The sequence below is a fragment of the Malania oleifera genome, chromosome 4, assembly GCF_029873635.1.
Source record: "Malania oleifera isolate guangnan ecotype guangnan chromosome 4, ASM2987363v1, whole genome shotgun sequence".
In the NCBI taxonomy this organism is placed as follows: Eukaryota; Viridiplantae; Streptophyta; class Magnoliopsida; order Santalales; family Ximeniaceae; genus Malania; species Malania oleifera.
The window spans coordinates 119437555-119458756 of record NC_080420.1 but is presented as its reverse complement, the minus strand read 5'-3'; the positions used below and the strand labels follow the sequence as shown (position 1 = coordinate 119458756).

Sequence of the window (21202 nt, the reverse complement as noted above, 5' to 3'; positions counted from 1 at the left end):
AGTTGACGACAATTGGATCTCTGATCTTCCAGGAGTGCTTTGTTCGAGATCTCACATCTTCGTACTCTAATGGTGGAAAATCACCACCATAGTTTGAAGATATTAGCATGTTAATCTGGGGAAGATCACCATCTTGTGTCTTCTTTTTCTTACCTCTAACTTCTTCTTCATCAAATTCTTACATTGGATCATTACGGCATTCATTATAGGTATAGTCAACGTCAAACCACTTGTCGCCAGATTTGGTTATGGGTTGGTAAACTGGAAAGCCATCTCCCTTGAAATATGGGATCGAGACCTGAGAACCTAGAGATGCTTGATCGTTTAGGTCGACAGAAATAACTGGTGGTCTGATCATGAACCTTTGATCTTTCGGAAGTGTCGGTGACTCCTAATAGGGTTGAATCATCATGGTGGGAAAGACATGCTGAGAGGATGAGCTTGTTAGAGATTTTTGATCCTTGGGAAAGGAGATGTGAACATCGCCATCCTTCAAGTTTTATATACTGGATCATGGAGGATGACTAGCTTAGGGATCTGATGCATCTGCTCATATTTGGTCACCCAAGACTATGGGTAGAACTTCAAGAGCTCTTCTTGAGGTAGTTGTCTTGGGATATGGGCATGACTCGAGAAAAGAGTGGTATCATAATTGACAAGGAGAGCATCTTGATTTTCCCGAGGGGTTGCCTGATCAAAGGAATGGTTCTAGAGTCTATAGACCATTTGATGGTGGAGAGTGGTTGCTATGAAATTAGAGATTTGGGGAGCTCAAATAGTTTGGATCTGGACTTTGAGAGCAGTTCTCATATTGGGATCAGATAAGCGTACGCAGAAGTTGGAGAAGGCCATAAAGTTGACCGTCCTGCGTTCAACGTTGTCTGCATAGTGGCAAGCATGCTCGTACTTACAAAACTTTGAATCAAGGAGAGCAATCCTGGAGCTAACACGAACACCTTTCCTCCTATAGAAGGTAAAGTACAACTTGACTGCACCGATATGGATATCGGTGAATCCCTGGTTGAGATACTTTTGGGAAAGATCTGGGGAGAACTCAAGGGCATGGTTTTAAATAACGGCCGTTACGTAGCGTAACGGCCGATACGTAACGGAAATCAGAGGGCCTGAAACCGATACGGGCCGATATTGCGGTTCGGAAAAAAATCACGGCCGTAACGGCCGTTACGGAGGCGTAACGGCACGTAACGGCCGATACTCCAACGTTACATGTCGTAACGTCCGTTACGGACCGTTACATGGCCGACAGGTAGCATATTCGCTGACGGGCAGCAGGCAGCAACGCTGCTTTCCCCCTCTCCCCAGTCCCCACACCCATCTGCCATTCAAAGGCTAAAAAGGAAAGTTACAAACTGACCTTGAAAATTTGTTGGCCTTCGGCAATAAGAAGGCTTCGAAGCCTGAGAGTGAGCACACCGAGGCTACCAAGCAGATCTACTCAGAATTGCAGACTTGCAGTTCCAGGCTTCCAGTTCCAGCAACTTGGCGAGTCACCGGCGACGGCAAAAGGTCTGCAGCAGCTCCGCCAGTCATCGCAGTCGGCACCTTCCTCCGCCAGTCGTCGCAGTCGCACCAGCCAGCCTCTCGATTTCAGCTTCGGAGGCTCGGAGCTTGGAGTCATCGCTGGCTCGCTGCTTTTGCTTCGCTCCTTCGACTGTTCGAGGCTCCTCTGAGTTCCCTCGAATCCCTCCTCTCTCTCGGTCTGACTTGACTACAGGCCTCAGCGTATGAGACACTCTAACACCCACAGCACTTTTCATTATGTTTTTTTTGTTTTTTAAATTATATTTTGTTGCACCACAGGCCACAGCCCTTTTCATTCCTTTCATTCTGTTTATTTTTTTAAATTATATTTTGTTGTAAAATAGGTTTGTTAAATTGAATTAAAAAAAAAGTAATTTAATAGAGTAGAAAATTAGAAATCATTAATAATTATGTAAAATAAAATTTTCTTAATTTATAAATATTTTAATTGTATTATATTTTTTGAAAGATAATTAAGAAAATTAATTCCATGACATAGCAAGCAATTATTTATATTATATAATTAATATTTTTTAAGGTTAGTAAATAATTAATATTTACCAATAATAATTGAAGCCTTTTTTATAATAATATTTGAATATCAATAATCCACTACTGCATTCACCATCTAAACAAAGCATTAAAATAATGTATGTACACAAGACATCCATGTGATGGCATTTTATATTATCTAGGCTTAATTGAGCTCTATTTTTCACCATTCTTAAAGAATTCCAAGGAATACTCTGCACAATTATTATAATATTTAGTCTTAGGATTTGCCAAACTTATAGAAATAAAATTAATTCATGGCACCAATTGGCTAACATACTATTTATGTCAGCTAGATAAAGTGGTCATTTTGATAAAGAAGATATCATATTCACTCCCATCTATTGAAAAAATATTAAATAATATTCATATTATAAAAGAAAAAAAAATTAAATAACATCTGTCACCCATTTTATGTTACATGTGTATCTACTTGCCATTTCTTGAGTAGGTTGACCCTGTTTATTAATATTTTTTAAGTTTTAAAACATTATTTTGACCTTAAATTTAAAATTAGGTAAAATAAATGTTTACATCTATTTTTTGTTTTTAGTTATCAAATAAAGTAAAAATTAATAACTTAATAAAAAAAAATTAATCTAATAGTTAATACATTAATAAATTTGATTTTTACTAATTACTACTAGAATTTGTAGAAAAATTTAATTTTAATCCATATACTGAGAAAATGTTTAAAAAATTAAATAGTCAATTTGTAATGTATGGATCTCTATTTGTGATGCTATGATGTATATGAAAATAGAGTAAAAATCTTTTTCACCTGTTAATTTCTTATAGTTATAAATGAAAATAAAATCAAGCTATAAAAAATAATGAAAATATCTTTTTAAAGATAAAGGAATATATTTTTTTTGTAATAAAATATCTAATATTTTCTAATTTTGTTTATTTAAATATAAAAATAATAAACATTACTTATTATTTTTAATCAAATATTATACTTATTTTTACGTAATAAGTATTTAAAATTAGGACTATTTAGTACTTATTATTTAATATTTACTAAATTACTAATTATATTATTCCTGTCATTGTAGGAAGGTTGTAAGTTGTAACTTTGTATTTTCTTTATATTTTGTGTAGAGATCATCAAATTAAGTCTATCAATATGTCACGTGATAGAGGAAATGAAAACTTACCTAGTGAAGATATTGGATGGCATTTTGGTACTGCGGTAGACGGTAATAGACATGTTATTATGTGTAAATTATGTGGGAAGATAATCAAAGGGGGCATTACACGCTTGAAACAACACTTGGCACATAAAAAGGGTCAAGTAGCTGGATGCTCAAATGTGACCACACAAGTAAGAGAACAAATGATGAAACATCTACAACAGTATGCTGAGAAGAAAAGAGATAAACAAAAAAGGCAAGAAGAAGCAGAAGCCCAAATTAGAGGAGATTTTGAGAATTTGAGCGATGAAGAAGACTTGGAAGAAGAAAGTATGAGATTTGCTCGACAAGAAAGCATGCGATCACAACAACAATGGGAAGATACACAAAGATTTCGAGCAAGAACAACTGGAAGGGGTAATATTTATGAAGAGGGAGGTGGCTCTGGCAGTGGTGCTACCAGTGGTTTCAATAGAGCAGGAGCTCGATCTTATAGTGGTCGAGAAGCTGGAGGTAGTGGACGACAATGGATCAATCCTGATGCCCCTGAAGCTAGACTAAAGGCAATGGATCCTATTTTAGAAAGAAGCAAGAGTGCGAAACAACCAAAACTCAACACAAAGTTACTGAAAGGTTTAAGAAGTAAATTAGGAAAAGCGGTTGGAAAATTCCTAATTTATAATCGGATTCCAGCGAATGTAGCTGACTCTCCATTTATGCAGCCTATGCTTGATATTGCTGCAGAGGTTGGAAAGGGGGTGAAGGGTCCATCACCCTATGAGATATCTGAAATTTATTTGGAGCAAGAGTATCAAGAAATGAAAAATTATATAGCTTCTTTTGCTGGAATTTGGAAGGAAAGAGGTGTAACACTTATGTGTGATGGTTGGTCAGGACCAACTAGAAAACACATTATAAACTTTTTAGTTTATTGTGATAGAGGCACCGTGTTTCATAAATCAGTTGATGCCTCTGATGTGCCAAGCAGAACAGCTGAATATTATTTCAGGTAATTTTCTAATTTTAATTGTATATGCAAATAGTATTATGGACTTGCATGTTTTTAATTAAATAGTAGTAATTATTGAATATATAATTTCATTTCAGATTAATGGATGAGGTGGTTGAAGAAATTGGAGAGGAGAATGTTGTCCAAGTAGTGACTGATAATGAAGCTGCAATGAAGGCAGGAGGAAAATTATTAATGCAGAAGAGGCCCAATCTCTATTGGACAGCATGTGCAGCTCATTGCATAGACCTTATTCTTGAAGATATTGGTAAGAAAAGTAACGTGAAGAAGGTCTTAGAAGATGCAAGAACAATAACCTCATTTATTTACAACCACACATGGACAGTGAATTTCATGAAGAAATTCACAAATAATAGAGAGTTACTTCGCCCTGCCATCACTCGATTTGCCACAAATTTCATTGCTTTGGAGACTATTGTCAGGCATAAACAAGCACTAAGGGAAATGTTTACATCTGATGCTTGAAAAAACTCAAGGTTTGGAATGGCAAAATCAGGCCCAGCATATGATTCAAAGAAAATTATCTTAGGCAAAGAGTTTTGGCAAAAGGCCTCTGATATAATTAAAGTGCAAGAACCCTTGGTGAAAGTTCTTAAATTGGTTGATGGTGATGAAAAACCAACCATGGGCTTCATATACGAGGCAATTGATAGGGCGAAGTTGGCCATTCAAAAAGATTGCCGGTTTTACAAAGACTATTGGAAAATTATTGACAACCGGTGGAGTTTTCAGTTGCACCAAGATTTGCACGCTGCTGGTAAGTGTAAATCAAATACAATTTCTTATTATTTTAACTTTTAAATTATGCATAGTTGCATTAGAAAACTATTGATTAATATGTTTCTAAATTTAATTGTAGGGTATTTTTTGAACCCACAATTTCTTTATGGTGCCCCACCCTCTCCTGAAGTTGCTAGAGAAGTCATGGATGGAGTTAAAAAAGTGATAACCAAGTTGGTACCCGATATAGATACTCAAATTCGGGCTATTAATCAAGTAAGTATTGGTTCCATTAAATTGAATAATGAATTGTTCTAGTATTCTGTAATACTTTCAAGAATAATTATTAATACATCTAATTAATTAATTATATTTCACAATCATCATTTTTTAGTTGTTGCTATATCGAGATAGGCAGGAGACTTTTGGAACCCCGTTGGCTCAAAGGGCAGTGAAACAAACAAATCCTGGTAAATATGGCTATATAGCTAAATAATGAAAAATTACTCTATTTTCTCTCTTTGTGTTCAAATTTGACTTTTGAAATACGCTATACTAACATAAAACTCTTTTTAATTATTCATGCAGCTGAATGGTGGATTCATTATGGCTTGTGTGCTCCTGAGCTCCAAAGAATAGCAATTAGAGTTCTTAGCCAGACCACATCAGCTTCGAACTGTGAGCGTAATTGGAGCACCTTTAGCCTCATCCATACGAAAACAAGAAATAGATTAAAGTACATGAGACTACAAAAACTTGTTTTCGTACATTACAACATGAGGTTAAAGTTAAGACGTACAATGAGAAGAAGCCAACGAGAAATTGAAGAGGGTTTCAATCCTATCAATTTGGACTACATTTTCGAAGAAGATGATCCTTTAAGTCAATGGTTAGAGGAGAGAGAGACACCACTACTCGACGGTCAGGACAATTCAAATTGGTTAAATGAAGAGGTTGGTGGTACTACAGAAGGAGGTGATCAACCACCAATAAACGCGCATGATGATTCAGGTTCAAGCCCTAAACGTACACAAAGTGATGACAATCTTGGTTTGAGCCCACCAAGTGATGATGATGGTAATAGTGGTGCTGGAGCTGGGGTTGGGGGGGGGTGGCAGTGGTGGTGGTGGAGGCGGCGGTGTAGAATATAATTATGGATATGATACAGGGACATCATTTGGAAGGGATATATATCCTTCTGATCCTTATGGACTACATGACATACCTGAAAATTATGACTTGGGTATTCCTCCAGGGAACCAATCTTCACAACCCAGGAGAAGGAGGAGTGCTCGTGGTGACCCTAGCGATTCTACTGAAGATTCATATGGTGTGGTTCGTAGTTTTGGCGACTTTGGTTTAGATGGTTCATCATCACAATCATTTGGATCTCATCCAGCATATCCACATTATGCATCTCGTGACTCACATTTTTATCCCAGTGGATTAGGAATCTCAGGATCTAGTGAGTCTTCTTCTACACACTACCCAGAGCCAGCCCCTGCCCCAACTTATAGACATTATTCAGGAGAATTTTCATCACTAGTACATTTTCAAGAGCAACAACAAAATGATGCAAACTTGGGTTCATTCAACTATGTATTTCCACAAGGATGGGGAGATAATTTCCCATCCCAATCTCAAGATACAGATGCAAATTATGAAGACCCTCCACGTCATTCTTTTTGGTGGTGACATGTGTTATATTATAAATTTGTAATATTGTATTCATGTATTTTCAATTATTTATTGATATTTGATATTAATCACTTTTTAAATTCATGTATGTGTAATGTGTATATTGAGTATTAAGTCTATTGAGTATTGATTCATTTTTAGTAACTTTATGACTTAAATTAATTGATTCTTACATTTCTACATCTTTTTACTCATTAAAGTAATGTAAACTATAAAAAAATATGCTTTTTTTTGTAAACAGCGCACTAAAATTAATATAAAAATCATAATGCCTATTAAAAAGCATTTGTAGGTTGAATGAAAGCCTTCAAAATTCATTAAAAATCATGTATTAATGGATTTCATGCTTATTTTTTAATTTTCGCATGGTTGTGCATGCGTGAAAAAAATTCACGACCGTTACGCCCGCTTCCCGTTACGTAACACCCGCGTCTCCCGCGACCCGCGACACCCGCGACCGTTTCGCGACGTTACCCGCGACCGCGATTTCGAACCATGCTCAAGGGTAATAAACTGTTCCGCTTTAGTTGCCAAGAGTTAGTGAGAATTGAAGGGAGAAGCCTAATTTCTTTGACGCCTCTCGGCAAAGCCATTTTGCCAATGATTTTCTTAAGAAAATTTAAAGGATACTTGGTCTTGTCATAGACATAGTATAGGTTTGTAATTTGGGGACTCTTGGTTTGACGGACAAGGCCATCTTCTAGTACATAGTCCACTTCATACATATGATCAAGATCAAGAAGATCTAAGCTCAACGCAAATGAAGTTCTGGGAGAAGAGTTGAAGGATGGATGGAGTGATCATGGCTCTAGAAGACACGAATTCTTGATTGACACGTTCAAGACCTCCTCTCACAACCTAAGAATGAACAGATCTCTTGCCCTTTTTGTAAAATAAAACACAAAATCAATCAAAGTGCTCTTGTTCCTTATCAATCACTACAGAAGCCAACTCTAGCTAAAACTCATAAGCTATGCAGAGTAGCAATTTTGTTCATATACTAGAGTCCATAATTTATCTGGATAGATCATAGTAGTTCTAACAATTTTTAAAAATGAGCCTGCTTAAATCGACAAAAGGAAAAGTTTCATATATATCTAAAGATATAACTGTGAGAGAGTGATCTCAAAATGGCCCGCAAATCACTTCCTTACAAGTTTCTTCATAACTATGAAAGCGCCATAGACATCAGATTCAACAGCTATACATGTATGATTGAACGTGTGAACAAGAAAAATATGTCATCCTATCTGACAACCAAAGTGCAATTCACCTTGCGAAGAACGCTGCATATCATTCTAGGACAAAGCACTTAGATGTCTGTTAACATTTCATCCTGTCAACTCTTGATCAAGGCGAATTACATGTTGATAAAGTCCACACAGAAAATAATGTTGCTGATATACTTACTAAAGTTGTTCAAGGAGACAAGATCTGAATGTCTCAAGAGCTCTTGGGATTGGAAAAGACACAACATTAAAGAATGAAGAAGAACATCTTGTTGAGCTGAATTTGACTTCAAGTGGGAGATTGTTGTGATATGCACATAAGTCACATGGCACATGGGTGAAGTCAAATCCAGCATGCTACTTTTGACTTGTGGATTCACATGGATGTGCACATGAGTGAAAAATTCCAGCCTTGTTTTTGGACTTGGAGGGCTTCACTTTATCTTGCTTTGTTGTTTTTCAAAAATTAAGCCACCTTTGTTCGCTTTTTTAGACACCTCAAGTGGCCCTCATCAAATACAAGACTTTTTAGACAATGACAAAGAGATGGCCAAAATAGTCAACAAAGGTGGCTTAATTGTCAAAAAACAACAAAGCAAGATAAAGTGATGTCCTCCAAGTCAAAAAACGTAGCTGGAAATTTTTCACCCGTGTGCACATCCATGTTAATCCACAAGTAAAAAGTAGCATGCTGGATTTGACTTCACCCATGTGCCATGTGACTTATGCGCATATCAAAACAATCTCCCACTTGAAGTCAAATCCAGCTCAACAAGGTGTTGCTCTTCATTCTTCAATGTTACGTCTTTTCCAATCCCAAGAGCTCTGATACCACTTGTTGAGAAATAAGAAGGTATACAATGTTTCTTCCTTATTCACACTTGCTATGGATGATTATGGGTAAATGCATTTAAAAGAGATGCGTGAAAAAGAAAGGCGAGCAACAAGAAAAGAAACACAAGAATTGTACGTGGTTCGGACACGTCGTGTGTCCTGCGCCCACAAAAGAGCAACACAATAAAAAATGGGAGATTACAAGCTCCATACATAATGCCTACATCCACCACACAAAATGTTCTCTAGCTTGCCTCCTTTTATAGACAAATGCCCAACTACCTTCCCTTGCGAGCATGAATCTCAGCCATTAGATTTAATCCGGTCTAGTGGCCCTCATCAAATACAAGACTTTTTGGATAAACCAACAATTTCTAATGATAAATTGCCAAAACATAAACACAAATCTTTTGTCCCCTTCAAATATCAAAGGATCCACTTGACAATTTCCTAATGTTTCCATTTAGGATTCAACATATGCGGAAACAACTCCCACTGCATATGCAATATCTAGTTGTGTGCACACCATTGCATACATCAAACTTCCAACAGTAGAAGTGTATGGAACATTCTTCATCTTTTTTTCTTTAGGTAAAGTCCAGCAACACCCCTTGAGTTTTCTGAAAATGACACTCCACCCCCGTGCTTTTGAAAACCACGCAAAAACCCCCTGAGGTTCAAATTTAGTGACAAAATGAACCTTCTGTTAGTTGACCTGTAGAGACCCAGAAAATTTAATTTATGAGAAAACAAAGAAAAAGAAAAGAAAGAGAAAGAAAAGAAGAAAGGAAAAGAAATTTGAAGGGGCATCAGCAGGGACTCGTCGATGAGTGCCCTGCGCTTGTCAACGAGGAGATCCCGAGAGTCAGGAAATTTCATACCATTAAGGGTTCGTCGACGAACCCATTGTTTTCGTCGACAAACGCCCTTCTTTGACTCGTTGACGAGTACACGTGGACAACTGTCTATATATAGGCTTAAAATCATTTTACAGCGAAGGAAATTTCTCTCTTCACTCTCTCTCTCTAGGTTTCGGCTCCTGACCTTTGTCACTTCGATTTCTGCTCCGTTTTAACCCGATTCGATGATTAGGAGCCATCACAAGGATCTAGGGATGATTCTCCACAAGTTAATCGGAGCAGATTGTTGATTTAGGGTTCCTGGGCACCACTCCAAAACCAATGTAAGTAAAATTTTTTAGGGTTTAATTGGTTATTTGGAGTATTTGGGTTTTAGAAATGTGAATGAGATTATTATTCTGAGGTTGAGTTGATTAAACTGGGGAAAATATGATTTCAGGGTTTGGAGCTCTGAACGCTGTAGGCGTGGAATTAGGATTTCTAGCGTTTCCTCAGGGAATCAAGTAAGGAGATAAGTTATGCTAGTTAGTTTCAGAAATTTTACCAGTTAAAGTATAGTATTTAATTATGTGATATCAGTATATGATTTTCTAAATATTACAGGAAAAAATTTAGAGTATGGAATTTGGATTTTACACGTGTTATATATTTGTGAAAATTTAGAAATTTGGGTTACAAGAAAGTTTTACAAATAATATGTATTATTTTCATATAGCAGGAAGATACAATTTTACCTGTACAGATTATAGCATAGAGTTTCATTTAAATTGTGTGGCATGAGAAATATCAGGTATAGTACAGAGGTTTAATACATAATTCTATAAAGCTTTTCAGAACTATGATTTCATAGTTTTTATAGAACCATGATATTACAGCATTTATAGAACCATAATATTACAACATTTATAGAACCATGATATTACAGTCATTACAGAACCATGATATTACAGTTATTACGGAATCATGGTATTACAGTTACTACAAAATCATGGTAAAACAGTAATACACAGAAATAGTATTATATAGTATCAGAACCCTGATGGACCAAAACGGAATACAGAGTACGGTACCGTAGCTAATACAATATAGATAGTGCAATCACACGTCTCAGATAGAGTGTGGTGTTGATAGTCGATTGTGCCTTTGAGGAAAGTAGAGGAGCTCCTTGGCAGTTCGGACCAGGTTGAGCAGGCCAATTGTACTACAGACATATTATAGATTGACTTAATGGCTAAGTCCAGTCCACGAGCCGCACAACCCGATCATGCGGGGTTAATTCATGATTACAGTTATCCATCCAGGGAAGTTTTCATATATATATATACGAAGTTTTACAGAAAACAGGATCTATGTATTACAACTAAAAGTATGTTCAAAGAGAAAGCTTGAATTTTAAATGGCAAAGGTGTGAGTTAAGATATGTATTTGTATTTAATTGTTATCTCAATTATAGTTAATTAATAGTTATGTTATTTATGTAAAACTCATTTGCCACGCACTGGTAATAACTTATCTCATCTTACTGAGAGGTGTCTCACCCCAGAAATTCAAACATTTCAGGAAATCCAAACCGACGTGCGGAGCGAGCTCCGAGATAGAGGGAACTTTAGTATTGCCCTAACTGCAGGGTAAGTGTTATACTGGGAGATGTATTTTGAGAAGTCCCTAGGAGTTCTTGTGGATTATTGGGAGATGTACATGTATATTTTTGAGAAATATTGAAACTCTGGTATTGTAAATAAGGTTGAAGTATTTTATGTTTTCCGCTACGTAGATTGTATGATTTATGAATAGGTATCCTCAGTACCACTTTGGGTCCGGGACGTTATAGTGAAAATTATTATGGGTATCAGAGTAATAAATATTGTTGCGGAATATATATAAAAAAAAAAATGGTAGTAATTTGGGGTCGTTACATGACCAGTAGTTAGCCATTAAGTATATGTGAAAAAAATGAACAAAATGATAATTTTGTCCTTTTTTATTCACTTGCGATAAGATAATTAAAAAAATGACATTAATTTAATAAATTAAGAAGAAAAAATTGTTCAGTTAGAACATGTTTTGGAAATTGAACTTATAGATGAATCGGACAACTAGTTCTCTAGTTAACCACCCAGACTGATTTAGGTCAACTAGTCGACATAAGCATGACAATATAATTAAATTATTATTTTTAAAAAATAAAAATATATGTAAAATAAATAATCTAATAATTCAGAAAAAAATATTTCAATAATTGTATCGTTCCAAAATTTGTTATATACAATTTACATGCAAATTAAACGAATAAATATATTTTTAAAATTAAATTATGGTTTAAAAATTGACTCCTATCAACTAGTTGGTTGAATTGCCACTTGTTTTCTGAGTTTAGTTGAATCTCATATTTAATAACATGGCAACTTGGATAAAGTATAAAAATATTAGTGAATTCTTTAGATCAAAGGTCAATCAATTAATATAAATTTGGGTGTTCTTTATCTATTTAGTGCTCATATTTTACACAAAGAACACCTAACATTCTATTTTATAATTTTAATTTATGATATATGAATTTTGAAATTTTAGTTCATGTTTTTTTTAGCATTATGTTTGATAGATAATTTTGATTTATGAAGTATGAATTTTTGAATTTTAGTTTATATTTTTTTTAGCATTATGTTTGATAGGTCACTTGAATTTAAAAATATTGAATTATGGTTTATTTGTTTTATGATGTGTTTAGTCAATAAATTTTAAAGAAATTACATTTGACAAACATTTTGAAATCCTATAATTACTAGGCATTTGTTAGTAATTTTATTTTTATTAGTAATTTTATTTTCATTAAATTTTTATTCATAATTTTATTTTTTATATATTTTTAAAATTTTAAAAATAATAATAAAATTATATTTAAGCTTATGTTAATTGATTGATCCAAAGAGATTAGACCGGTAAACTGTTCAATTCGAGAATCAGTTAGGTTTCCAATATTTTTATTCAGTTTTCAAGATATTAAAACTAGTCATTTTTTAATTTAATTTATTTAAGTTAATATCATTTTATTTTTATTTTTTATATATAATTTTTAAAAATTTAAATTATAATAAAATTATTTTGTCATACTTATGTCAATTGATTGATCCAAAGCGATTGGACCAATAAATCGTTCAATTCAAATATCGATTAAGTTTCCAATTTGGTCATTTAGTTTCAAGACATTACACTGGCCAATTTTTTCAATTTAATTTATTTAAGGCAATATTATTTTAAACTATTTTATTAAAAGTAAAGATTCATTTTTTTCACATGTATTTAACGGTTACTAAAGTCAACTAGTGGAAGGTTCATGTTGTCAATAGATTTAAACTTCAAGGGGTTTTTTGATAGTTTTCAAAAACACAGGGAGTGAAGTGTCATATTTGAAAAAATCAAGGAGTGTTGTTGGATTTTTCCCTTCTTCTTTCATCCCATCTTTTAAAGTCGTATCTCTTGATAATCTAAAATGGGATGCTAAAGGAGTTGTCACTTGTTTACAATCAATCATATCATAACATTCAAGGACTTTAGTCACATACTCCGATTGACCAAGCTAGAGTTTACCTTTCTCCCGGTGTCTTTGAATGTGCATACCCAATATTCTTCTTGTTGCTGCAAGATCTTTTGTGGCAAAGTGTTTTGACACATGCAACTTCAAACAATTTATCTCAGTTGTGTTATTACTTGAAATCAACATATCATCAACATAGAGCACTAAAATCATAAAAGATTCATGTATGGAACCTTTGAAGTAAACGCAATGATCATATTCAAACCTAGCATAATTAGCTTCTTGCATAAATTTATCAAACTTCTTCTACCATTGGCGTGATGCTTGTTTCAAACCATACAGGCACTTCTTCAATTTACAAACATAATCAAGTTTATGTTTATCCTCATAGCCTTGTGGTCGAGACATATAAATATCTTCATCAAGGTCTCCATGCAAGAAAGCAGTTTTTATACCAAGTTGTTCACGTTCCAAATTCAAATTTGCAGCCAAAGCTAGCACAATTCTAATAGAAGTATGTTTTACCATGGGAGCAAATATTTCACTGAAATCAACTTGTGGTTGTTGAGCATAACGTTTTACCACAAGTCTAGCCTTATATCTTCTTAAGCCATCAAATTCCATCTTGATAACATACACCCACCTGTTTCCTATAACCTTCTGACCACTCAAGTCTCATTTTGATGGAGGGAGTCCAATCATCCATCACTTTCAGCCATTTATCATCCATAGGAAGTGTGAATAAGGATGAAATATTGTGTACCTTCTTATTTCTCAACAATTTATTGTGATTGTAGGACTAGTTAAGAAGAACTGGAGAAAGGTGGAGATAATTTTATCCACAGCTCATTACTTTTTTGCATACTCTCCTCATTTTTCCTCAAACAGAGGCACAATTCTATTCTCTGACGGTCAAGAAGTCAAAACTAGAAGCCAACAGATGCTGAGTAATCACACTTCCATGAAGAACAAAGCACATTTCTTCCGCACTCGCTCACCCCCTTCCTCTTGTTAATTTTGATGTTTTGTGTGCAACTACATTGTTCAGTGGACATGGCACCATTGGCAAAATTATTTCATCATCATTGCTAGAAAATTGGACAACTTAAAACATTACTTTTCCCTTTCTGTATTAACAATGATAGAGACTAATTAAATAGAACACATGACAATCCTGAGGGTCTCTTTCTGACGGTATGAACCAGAAAAAGTTTGAAGACCACTAGTAATATCAAGATGTGAGAATATTAATCATTCAAATGAAATACGGTGTAACTTCAGATAATCATAGGTTGACCTAAGACCTTAAGCTGTGTTAGGTTGTGGGGGCAAGCAACGTATATCCAGCCTTAACACTCCCCCACAAAATCAAACCAATCGCAAATGGACAGAAACAAACAATGAGTGAGTGAATAACACATTAACGCCCATTATAGGGAACAAGATAATTCTTAACAAACAGAAAACATGGGCAACATGAATATAATCTAGGACCTCCCGGCAACTATGGATTTGATACCATGTTAAGTCACCTAAAAGCTTAAGAAAAGACCAAAAGTGTAAACCAAGCCTTAACAAAAGCACTAAACATTAGACCATGCTAAAAACCTGATTAGGAATTAATTGGTTGAATCAATGTAACCCAAAAACTGATAGGCAATATCAATCCAAAAAAAGAAGACCTATTAAACTTTATAAAAAAAAACATGTAGAAAGCTGGTGGACTGCATCAGATGGATTAGTAGTTTGGACAGTGGAGTTGCTTGACCAGTTCATCGACTAGTCGAATCTGATTTTGGAACAATGTAAGCATGAGGTAGGTAGAAATAGCAATGTAGTTGATAATTAAAACATCATGAATTTTTATTTAATCTCTATATCACCTTATAACATGTAGGAATTACATCAATGTGTAGCACATTTAATGGATGATGTAATTTGGCAACATGAGACAGATAGCATATCTTGTCATCTTACATCAAGACATTACTATAGAAGGAACTAATAAACCTAGGGTATCTTAATACTAAGTCACAACAATGTGAAAGCTCATGTAGAAGCAACACAGTAACGCATTCAGAAAGTAATTCTAAATGCTCACCTTAAATGAATAGCGCAAAGGATTACTGTGCTTTATCTCATAGGCTAAATATACTTGATCTTCACTTATACACGAAATCGGGAGTATGTCGAAAACAAGTATATCCAAGAGCTTGGCATCAAAAGGATCATCCAGCAAGGCCAAGAACCCAGGTTTCAACACAGCCCACACCTGCATGCAGCTAAAGTGTGATAAAGCTAAAGTAAATACTGGAGTAAACAAAAGGTAAGTTGCATACATGGTTACCCAAAAAAGTTTCATACATATGTCTACAGAAATCATGTGACAAAACAGTCAATTAAGATCTTGGGAAAAAGACACTCACTTGACACTGCCTCTGAGGTTGGCAAAAAGTTGCGGACCTTCCCTTGGGTTTTAAAAATTCTTTGAGCCTCCCTTCAGGTTTGGGAAAAAGATGCAAACGTTACAAGCCAGGGAGGGAGTATAACTATCCCAAAAATTAAATATGAGGTCCATGAGATTTTAAAACCTCAAGCAAGGTTTGTGTTTTTTTTGCCATAGCACAGAAGAGGTCTGTAGGATTTTTCAAATCTCAAGTGAGGTCTACATCTTTTGCAAAATCTCAGGGGAGGTCAGTGTCTTTTGCTCTAAATTTTTGGTGGATGGCAATGAAAATAAAAAACAATATGATGTAACATAAAGAGTGAAGTCAAACTCTGTCAAGGTGTTTACTAGGTTTAGTTGAACCTAACTGATTGTCCATTAACAATGATTGACTGAGATATTTTATCGGATAAATGGTGTCCAAATGTGTAAGGGCCATGATCTTTAAAATGAAGATTTGTTTGGTCACTAAAGAGGGGTGACTTGTAGGAATATATCCAATGATAGGCAGCAAAAAATAAGCCTTACCTGAAGAGAGTGCGACCAGGATGATAAATATATTATTTTTGTTCCTATCTATTGTTCTGCATTTCTCATCTCATATCTTACCATCTTGTTTGTGTTCTGATGACTGCGTTTCTCATTTCAAATAAGTTACTAAGAAATTGAAGCTGTTAGATTAGCACTTAAAATCTTAAGTTGTTAGATTAGAACAGCTTTACCTAAAAGCTTAAGCTGTTATGTGAGCCAACAATGCATATCAAGCCTTGACATGTTACACCCATTACTTGGAACAAGATAACTTTTTGAACGGACTTAAAATAAATGCTGGCAATGAGACTAGAACCAGGAATCTCCTAGCAATCATGGCTCTGATTCCACGTAAGATTCCCACATTATGTTCATGCTTAAGCTGTAAGGTTGAGGGCCACTACATGTATCAAGCCTTATCTGAACCATCTAAAGCAAACTTCACTCCATGCTAGTATCATTGATTATTTCCATCTTGATTGGCAGGATTTTATTTTTCCCAAAAATGAAATATCAGTTAATCGTCACTTTCGGAAATTGAACGTCTTTGCTCTCTTTAATTTCTGATATATAAATGAGAAGTTTGGTTACCTTTTGCCAATTGTTTGTACAGCAACCAAAGCAACAGCATGCACAGCATTTTCTGTCAGGAGTGCTGCTTGGAATTTTTAATAAATGCTTCACCATTACGTAATCTTCTTTCAATTTTGGTCCATACTCGTGAGAAAATGATAGCTTAGATACTTCCAAAAACCTGCAGACCTACAATCCAAAATCACTCATTTTGATAAATGTGTATTAAATGGTAAAAAACCATAATAAAAAAGTGCATAGTTAGTTAAAAGGAAATGCCATATATCAATTGCATAAAATTCTACTTAAATATCAGAGTCACAAGAGGAATGGTTATAACTTCGAAGGGAAATAGAGAAAAAAAAAATTAAGAACTTTTTCGCATTGATTGCAACTTCTATTATAGTCGATGTCTTGAAAGAAATAGTTAGTGGCTATGTGTCAGCTGGTCAGCTAAGAGGCATCCAAAAAAGTTGACTGCATATGTTTCTGATACACAAGCACTGCATACTGCCACGATATGATCCAGTGGTTTACAAAACCAAAAAAAAAAATAGCTAAAGGTTTAAAACCTTAAAGGTTGTTAACTTATAACCTCTTATGTAAAATGAACAAGATTAATTAATATATGCCTTCTATTCATGTAAAACATTGGACAATTTTGTGGAGCAGTGAAGAAGCCAGCAACTTTTGCAAAACTCACCAATTTCTCATACTCATAAACCTCTTTTCATTTTACATAAACATTAGGTCACTTCAAGTGAGTATAATTAAAAAATCTCTACATTGATCCCATTGTCTAACATGTTATAATTTTGTAGCTAAATATTATTTTGGATATTCATAATATACTATTAGTAATAATAGTTAAAAAATAGAATGTATGTTTTGCTATATTTCTTATGTATCAAGTCACCCGCCAGAGAATGTGATCCTCACCTCCTGAGAATTTACAATATCCAGGTTACCCAGAAAGTGATTTAAATACCCTTGCATCACAATTTTTGCTTGGTCTGAGATAGTCTGGTGTCCTCGTAGTGCTGGCCGAATGATTGGGAATGCTGCACTGGATGGAACAGATCTGCATAACAAACCAATGAATAAAAAACTACAACCACCATTGACAAAACAGCTTTATTTGGTGGTTAAGCTCTGAATTTTTTTTTTGGGGGGGGGGGGGGGGTGGGGGAGTGATACGGCACTAGTAAGCACCTGTATTTGGAAGTGTCTTTGTAATGCAAGGGAACAGCTCCATCATCGGGTTCATCATCATCTTCCACAAATGCCATTTGATCCCCTATTCCTAGGTTTTGAAGCCATTCTTTAACCTTTCATGTAAAGTTCCAGAAAAAAAATTAAACAAAAACTTAAAAACTTCACATGCACATGATTCGGGAGATCCGAGAATATACAAGGCTTTAATCTATTTCTGGGTATTCTAAGAAGTCCATATAAAGATTAAGATCTTAACAACAATATCCACGTACTGAAGAAGGACAAGTCCAAAGGTTAAAAATATTGTCGAGAAAAACAGAAGGACAAGATGCATATTTTTGCTACCTGCTCCTGCTTCTCATGAAATTCCTCAATAATTGCACGCTTCTTCAAGGCAAAATGTAAGTATATAACTTGAGAAGCTTTCTTCACTAGACGCCACCTAAACTGCTATAGAAAATAGAAAAGAGGGTCATCTTAAGCCTACTATGCTTGAGCTTGAAAAGTAGTAGTTAAACACAAGGCCATATAAAAAAAAAACTAGAGAATAGAGATTAGGACAATTGAAGATATCAGAACACAGAGGTAAAATGTTTCAAAATGATAAAAGAATTTGTTAACGTGAACAACTACCATGTACAGAACACTAGAAGCATTGAGGAAGTCAGTTACAAGAAAGCCAATAATTTTACAGGGCAACCAGCTCTTAGTTCATAGAACAAGACTACCTAGCAGCAGCATTAGCACAAAGCTGAGATAACAAAGAAAATGATAACTATCAAGGAACTGATATTGCAGCAAATAAGGTTAGATGAAAATATGTGCTTAGGAAAACACACTAATCATGACTTTTTGCAATATCCTCATTTGAAGTATGGCTGCTTGCTACAGCTAGCACATTAACTGAGAAGGATATAAAGAATAATTTCATACAGGTGCATAAAAATTATACTAAACTACACCATGAAAAAAGCCATAACCCTCAACTACTTAGCATCAACCAAAAACTGCATTAAAAAAATACTAACCCCACAAAAAAGCAAACCTCTTCATTAGAATTACGCTAAACTGAACTGTGAAAAAGCAACCAGCACTAAGTTTGGTATCACATCCGAGAAGCAATTGGAGGTTAGAGGGTGCACAATCCTCTGGTTCAAGCAACATCCAAGGCATTCTTTTATATGCTGGTTGGCTGTCTGGGATAGGCTAAAAACAACAGATAAGCATTTCTCATGGGAAAAAAATTAATTCTCTTGCTTATTTGCCTTATCTGTCATAGCTTAATTGAGACCGGAATCACCTTTTTTTTGGCAAAGTGCTGTTAAGAAATTAATAGGAAGGTGTTCTGTTCATTGGGGCTTCATAGGAGATCTACAGGTTGCAATCAGACTCAGACCTTGGATTCGGAGTTTTTTGTATTGCATTTATCCAAATCTACACAAATCCAAATAAGAGGCCTGAAATCTGTCCTCCCAAATACAACTTTAACTACTTGATCAACCTACTGTTCATAGATCCATCATTATGCCTTCTCAATAATAAGCATAGTGCAATTCTACCTAATCAACCTGTACTCATTTTCTTGGCTGATGCTGAAATCTTCTCTATTAGTTTCTCATCATGATAATGACTCTCCTTCGAGTTCATAAAACCCAGTTTGTGGATCAATGTGCTCTAGTAAAAATATGCATACAAGTTCAAACAAATAAATAAATTTCAAATTAAACTAAATCCTAGGACTCCCAGTTTACGCTGTTATTCGCATTATGACAGACACAATGTAGGCAGATGAAACAGAAAGCACGCTTTAATGCAACTTTATGCATTGACTAAAGTGATAAACTTACTTTAATTATTGAAAATTTTATGTTCATGCCAGTGATTAGACATTTGGACTCTCCTGTAAAAAATTAAAACAATTTATCTCCCAAATATGTAAAATTTCATTGAATGGAATTCATTTCTATGGCAAAGAAAGTGAAAGAAAATGAAGGATATATGTCAAATCAATAAATAAAATTGTGATTTTTGTACATAATTAAAACTTCATTTTTAAAATTTTTAATTAAAATAAGTTTTCATTCTTAATAGTATCTAACAAGAGAAAACACAATGAAAAATAAATTTAACTCTTTCTTCTGTTCCTTTTCCTCTACTTTTCTTTCCTCAAACAAAATCCATCATCCAAATGAAGCATTAAAAACATTTAATCACCTTCCCACTCTGCCCAGTACAGTAATTTAACTTGAGTTCAACTGCCCAAATTTCTTTAAAAAAAATATCTGAAAAAAATAAAATAAAAGATTCAGCATTTCCTTTGATTTCCTCTTTTCCCCCCAACACTTTCTCGGCAAGCAAACACAGATTCAATCTTTAAAAAAGGAAATTAAATTCGGGGAGAGAGAGAGAGAGAGAGAGAGAGAGAGAGAGTGCCTGTTTGTAGTGAAACTCAATGGTGTAAGAGAGAAGGAGAGAGCTAATGTCTCCGGCGTCGGGTCGCGACACCGACAGGATCGTCGCCTTCGGGCAATCATCGAAAATCAAAGTGGGTTCAGGGCCTCGCCGGATTGAGTAAGAAGATGAAGATGACACCGCCGGCGACATTGCATTTGGCAGAATCGGCACATAATCGCTCACTCCGAAGCTCTCCGACGACATTATGAAACCAAGAAATCAATCAACTTCTATGTACGTTTACTACAGACTATATGACCAAAATATATATGCTAAATCATCAGAAGTTCAATTTCGTGATTCCACTCGACACACACTAGACTACTAGAGAGAGAGAGAGAGAGAGAGAGAGAGAGAGAGAGAGAGAGAGTGTTGGCGAAACCTACAGAGAGAAAAACCACAGCGACAACGTAGGGATTTTTGTTATTGTCAGAAGTTACGGTTACTTCGGGTATCCGTGTGATGCAAGGGAGGGAAGGAGGCGGAAGGAAGAAGAGAAGCCTCACCGGGGGTTGCATACATCGTCCACGAGGCTACGACTGATGGTGACACGTATTATTAAGCAAAGGCCAACTTAAATGGAAGCATTTTCTATCCCACCAACAAATTAAAAGATGATAGTTAATAGTTGAGCTTGTGAAAAAATTATCGAAACTATATCTTTAGGATTATACAAACTAGACTCGCACTTATATAAGATGAAGTGGTAATATATGATATTTTTTAATTGATAGATTTTAAATTTATGCCAAAAAATTATTTTTTATAAATATTTTTTATTAGATTGTTATCAATAATGAGGCTGTAATCACAGAAAGGTATGATTCTCTGAAATAAAGAAAATTTA

At 35.0% G+C, this 21202-nt stretch overlaps 1 protein-coding gene across 5 annotated transcripts in view; it reads right to left on the bottom strand.

Moving 5' to 3' along the window:
• LOC131154185 (phospholipase D zeta 1-like) overlaps positions 1-20731 on the bottom strand; it is a 42726-nt gene extending 21995 nt beyond the window's left edge. For 2 of the 5 annotated variants that reach the window (XM_058106768.1, XM_058106772.1), the window contains exons 1-6: positions 20335-20731; positions 18247-18351; positions 17899-18014; positions 17626-17767; positions 16705-16875; positions 15238-15408 (exon numbers count right to left, since the gene is read on the bottom strand). In XM_058106768.1, the coding sequence (XP_057962751.1) occupies positions 15238-15408; positions 16705-16875; positions 17626-17767; positions 17899-18014; positions 18247-18351; positions 20335-20559 (930 nt within the window). In that variant the 5' untranslated portion in view covers positions 20560-20731. Of the gene's footprint in view, positions 1-15237; positions 15409-16704; positions 16876-17625; positions 17768-17898; positions 18015-18246; positions 18352-20334 lie in introns of those variants that run through there. The other 3 variants (XM_058106769.1, XM_058106771.1, XM_058106773.1) reach the window with 3 other exon arrangements.
• Positions 20732-21202: the final 471 nt, after the last annotated feature.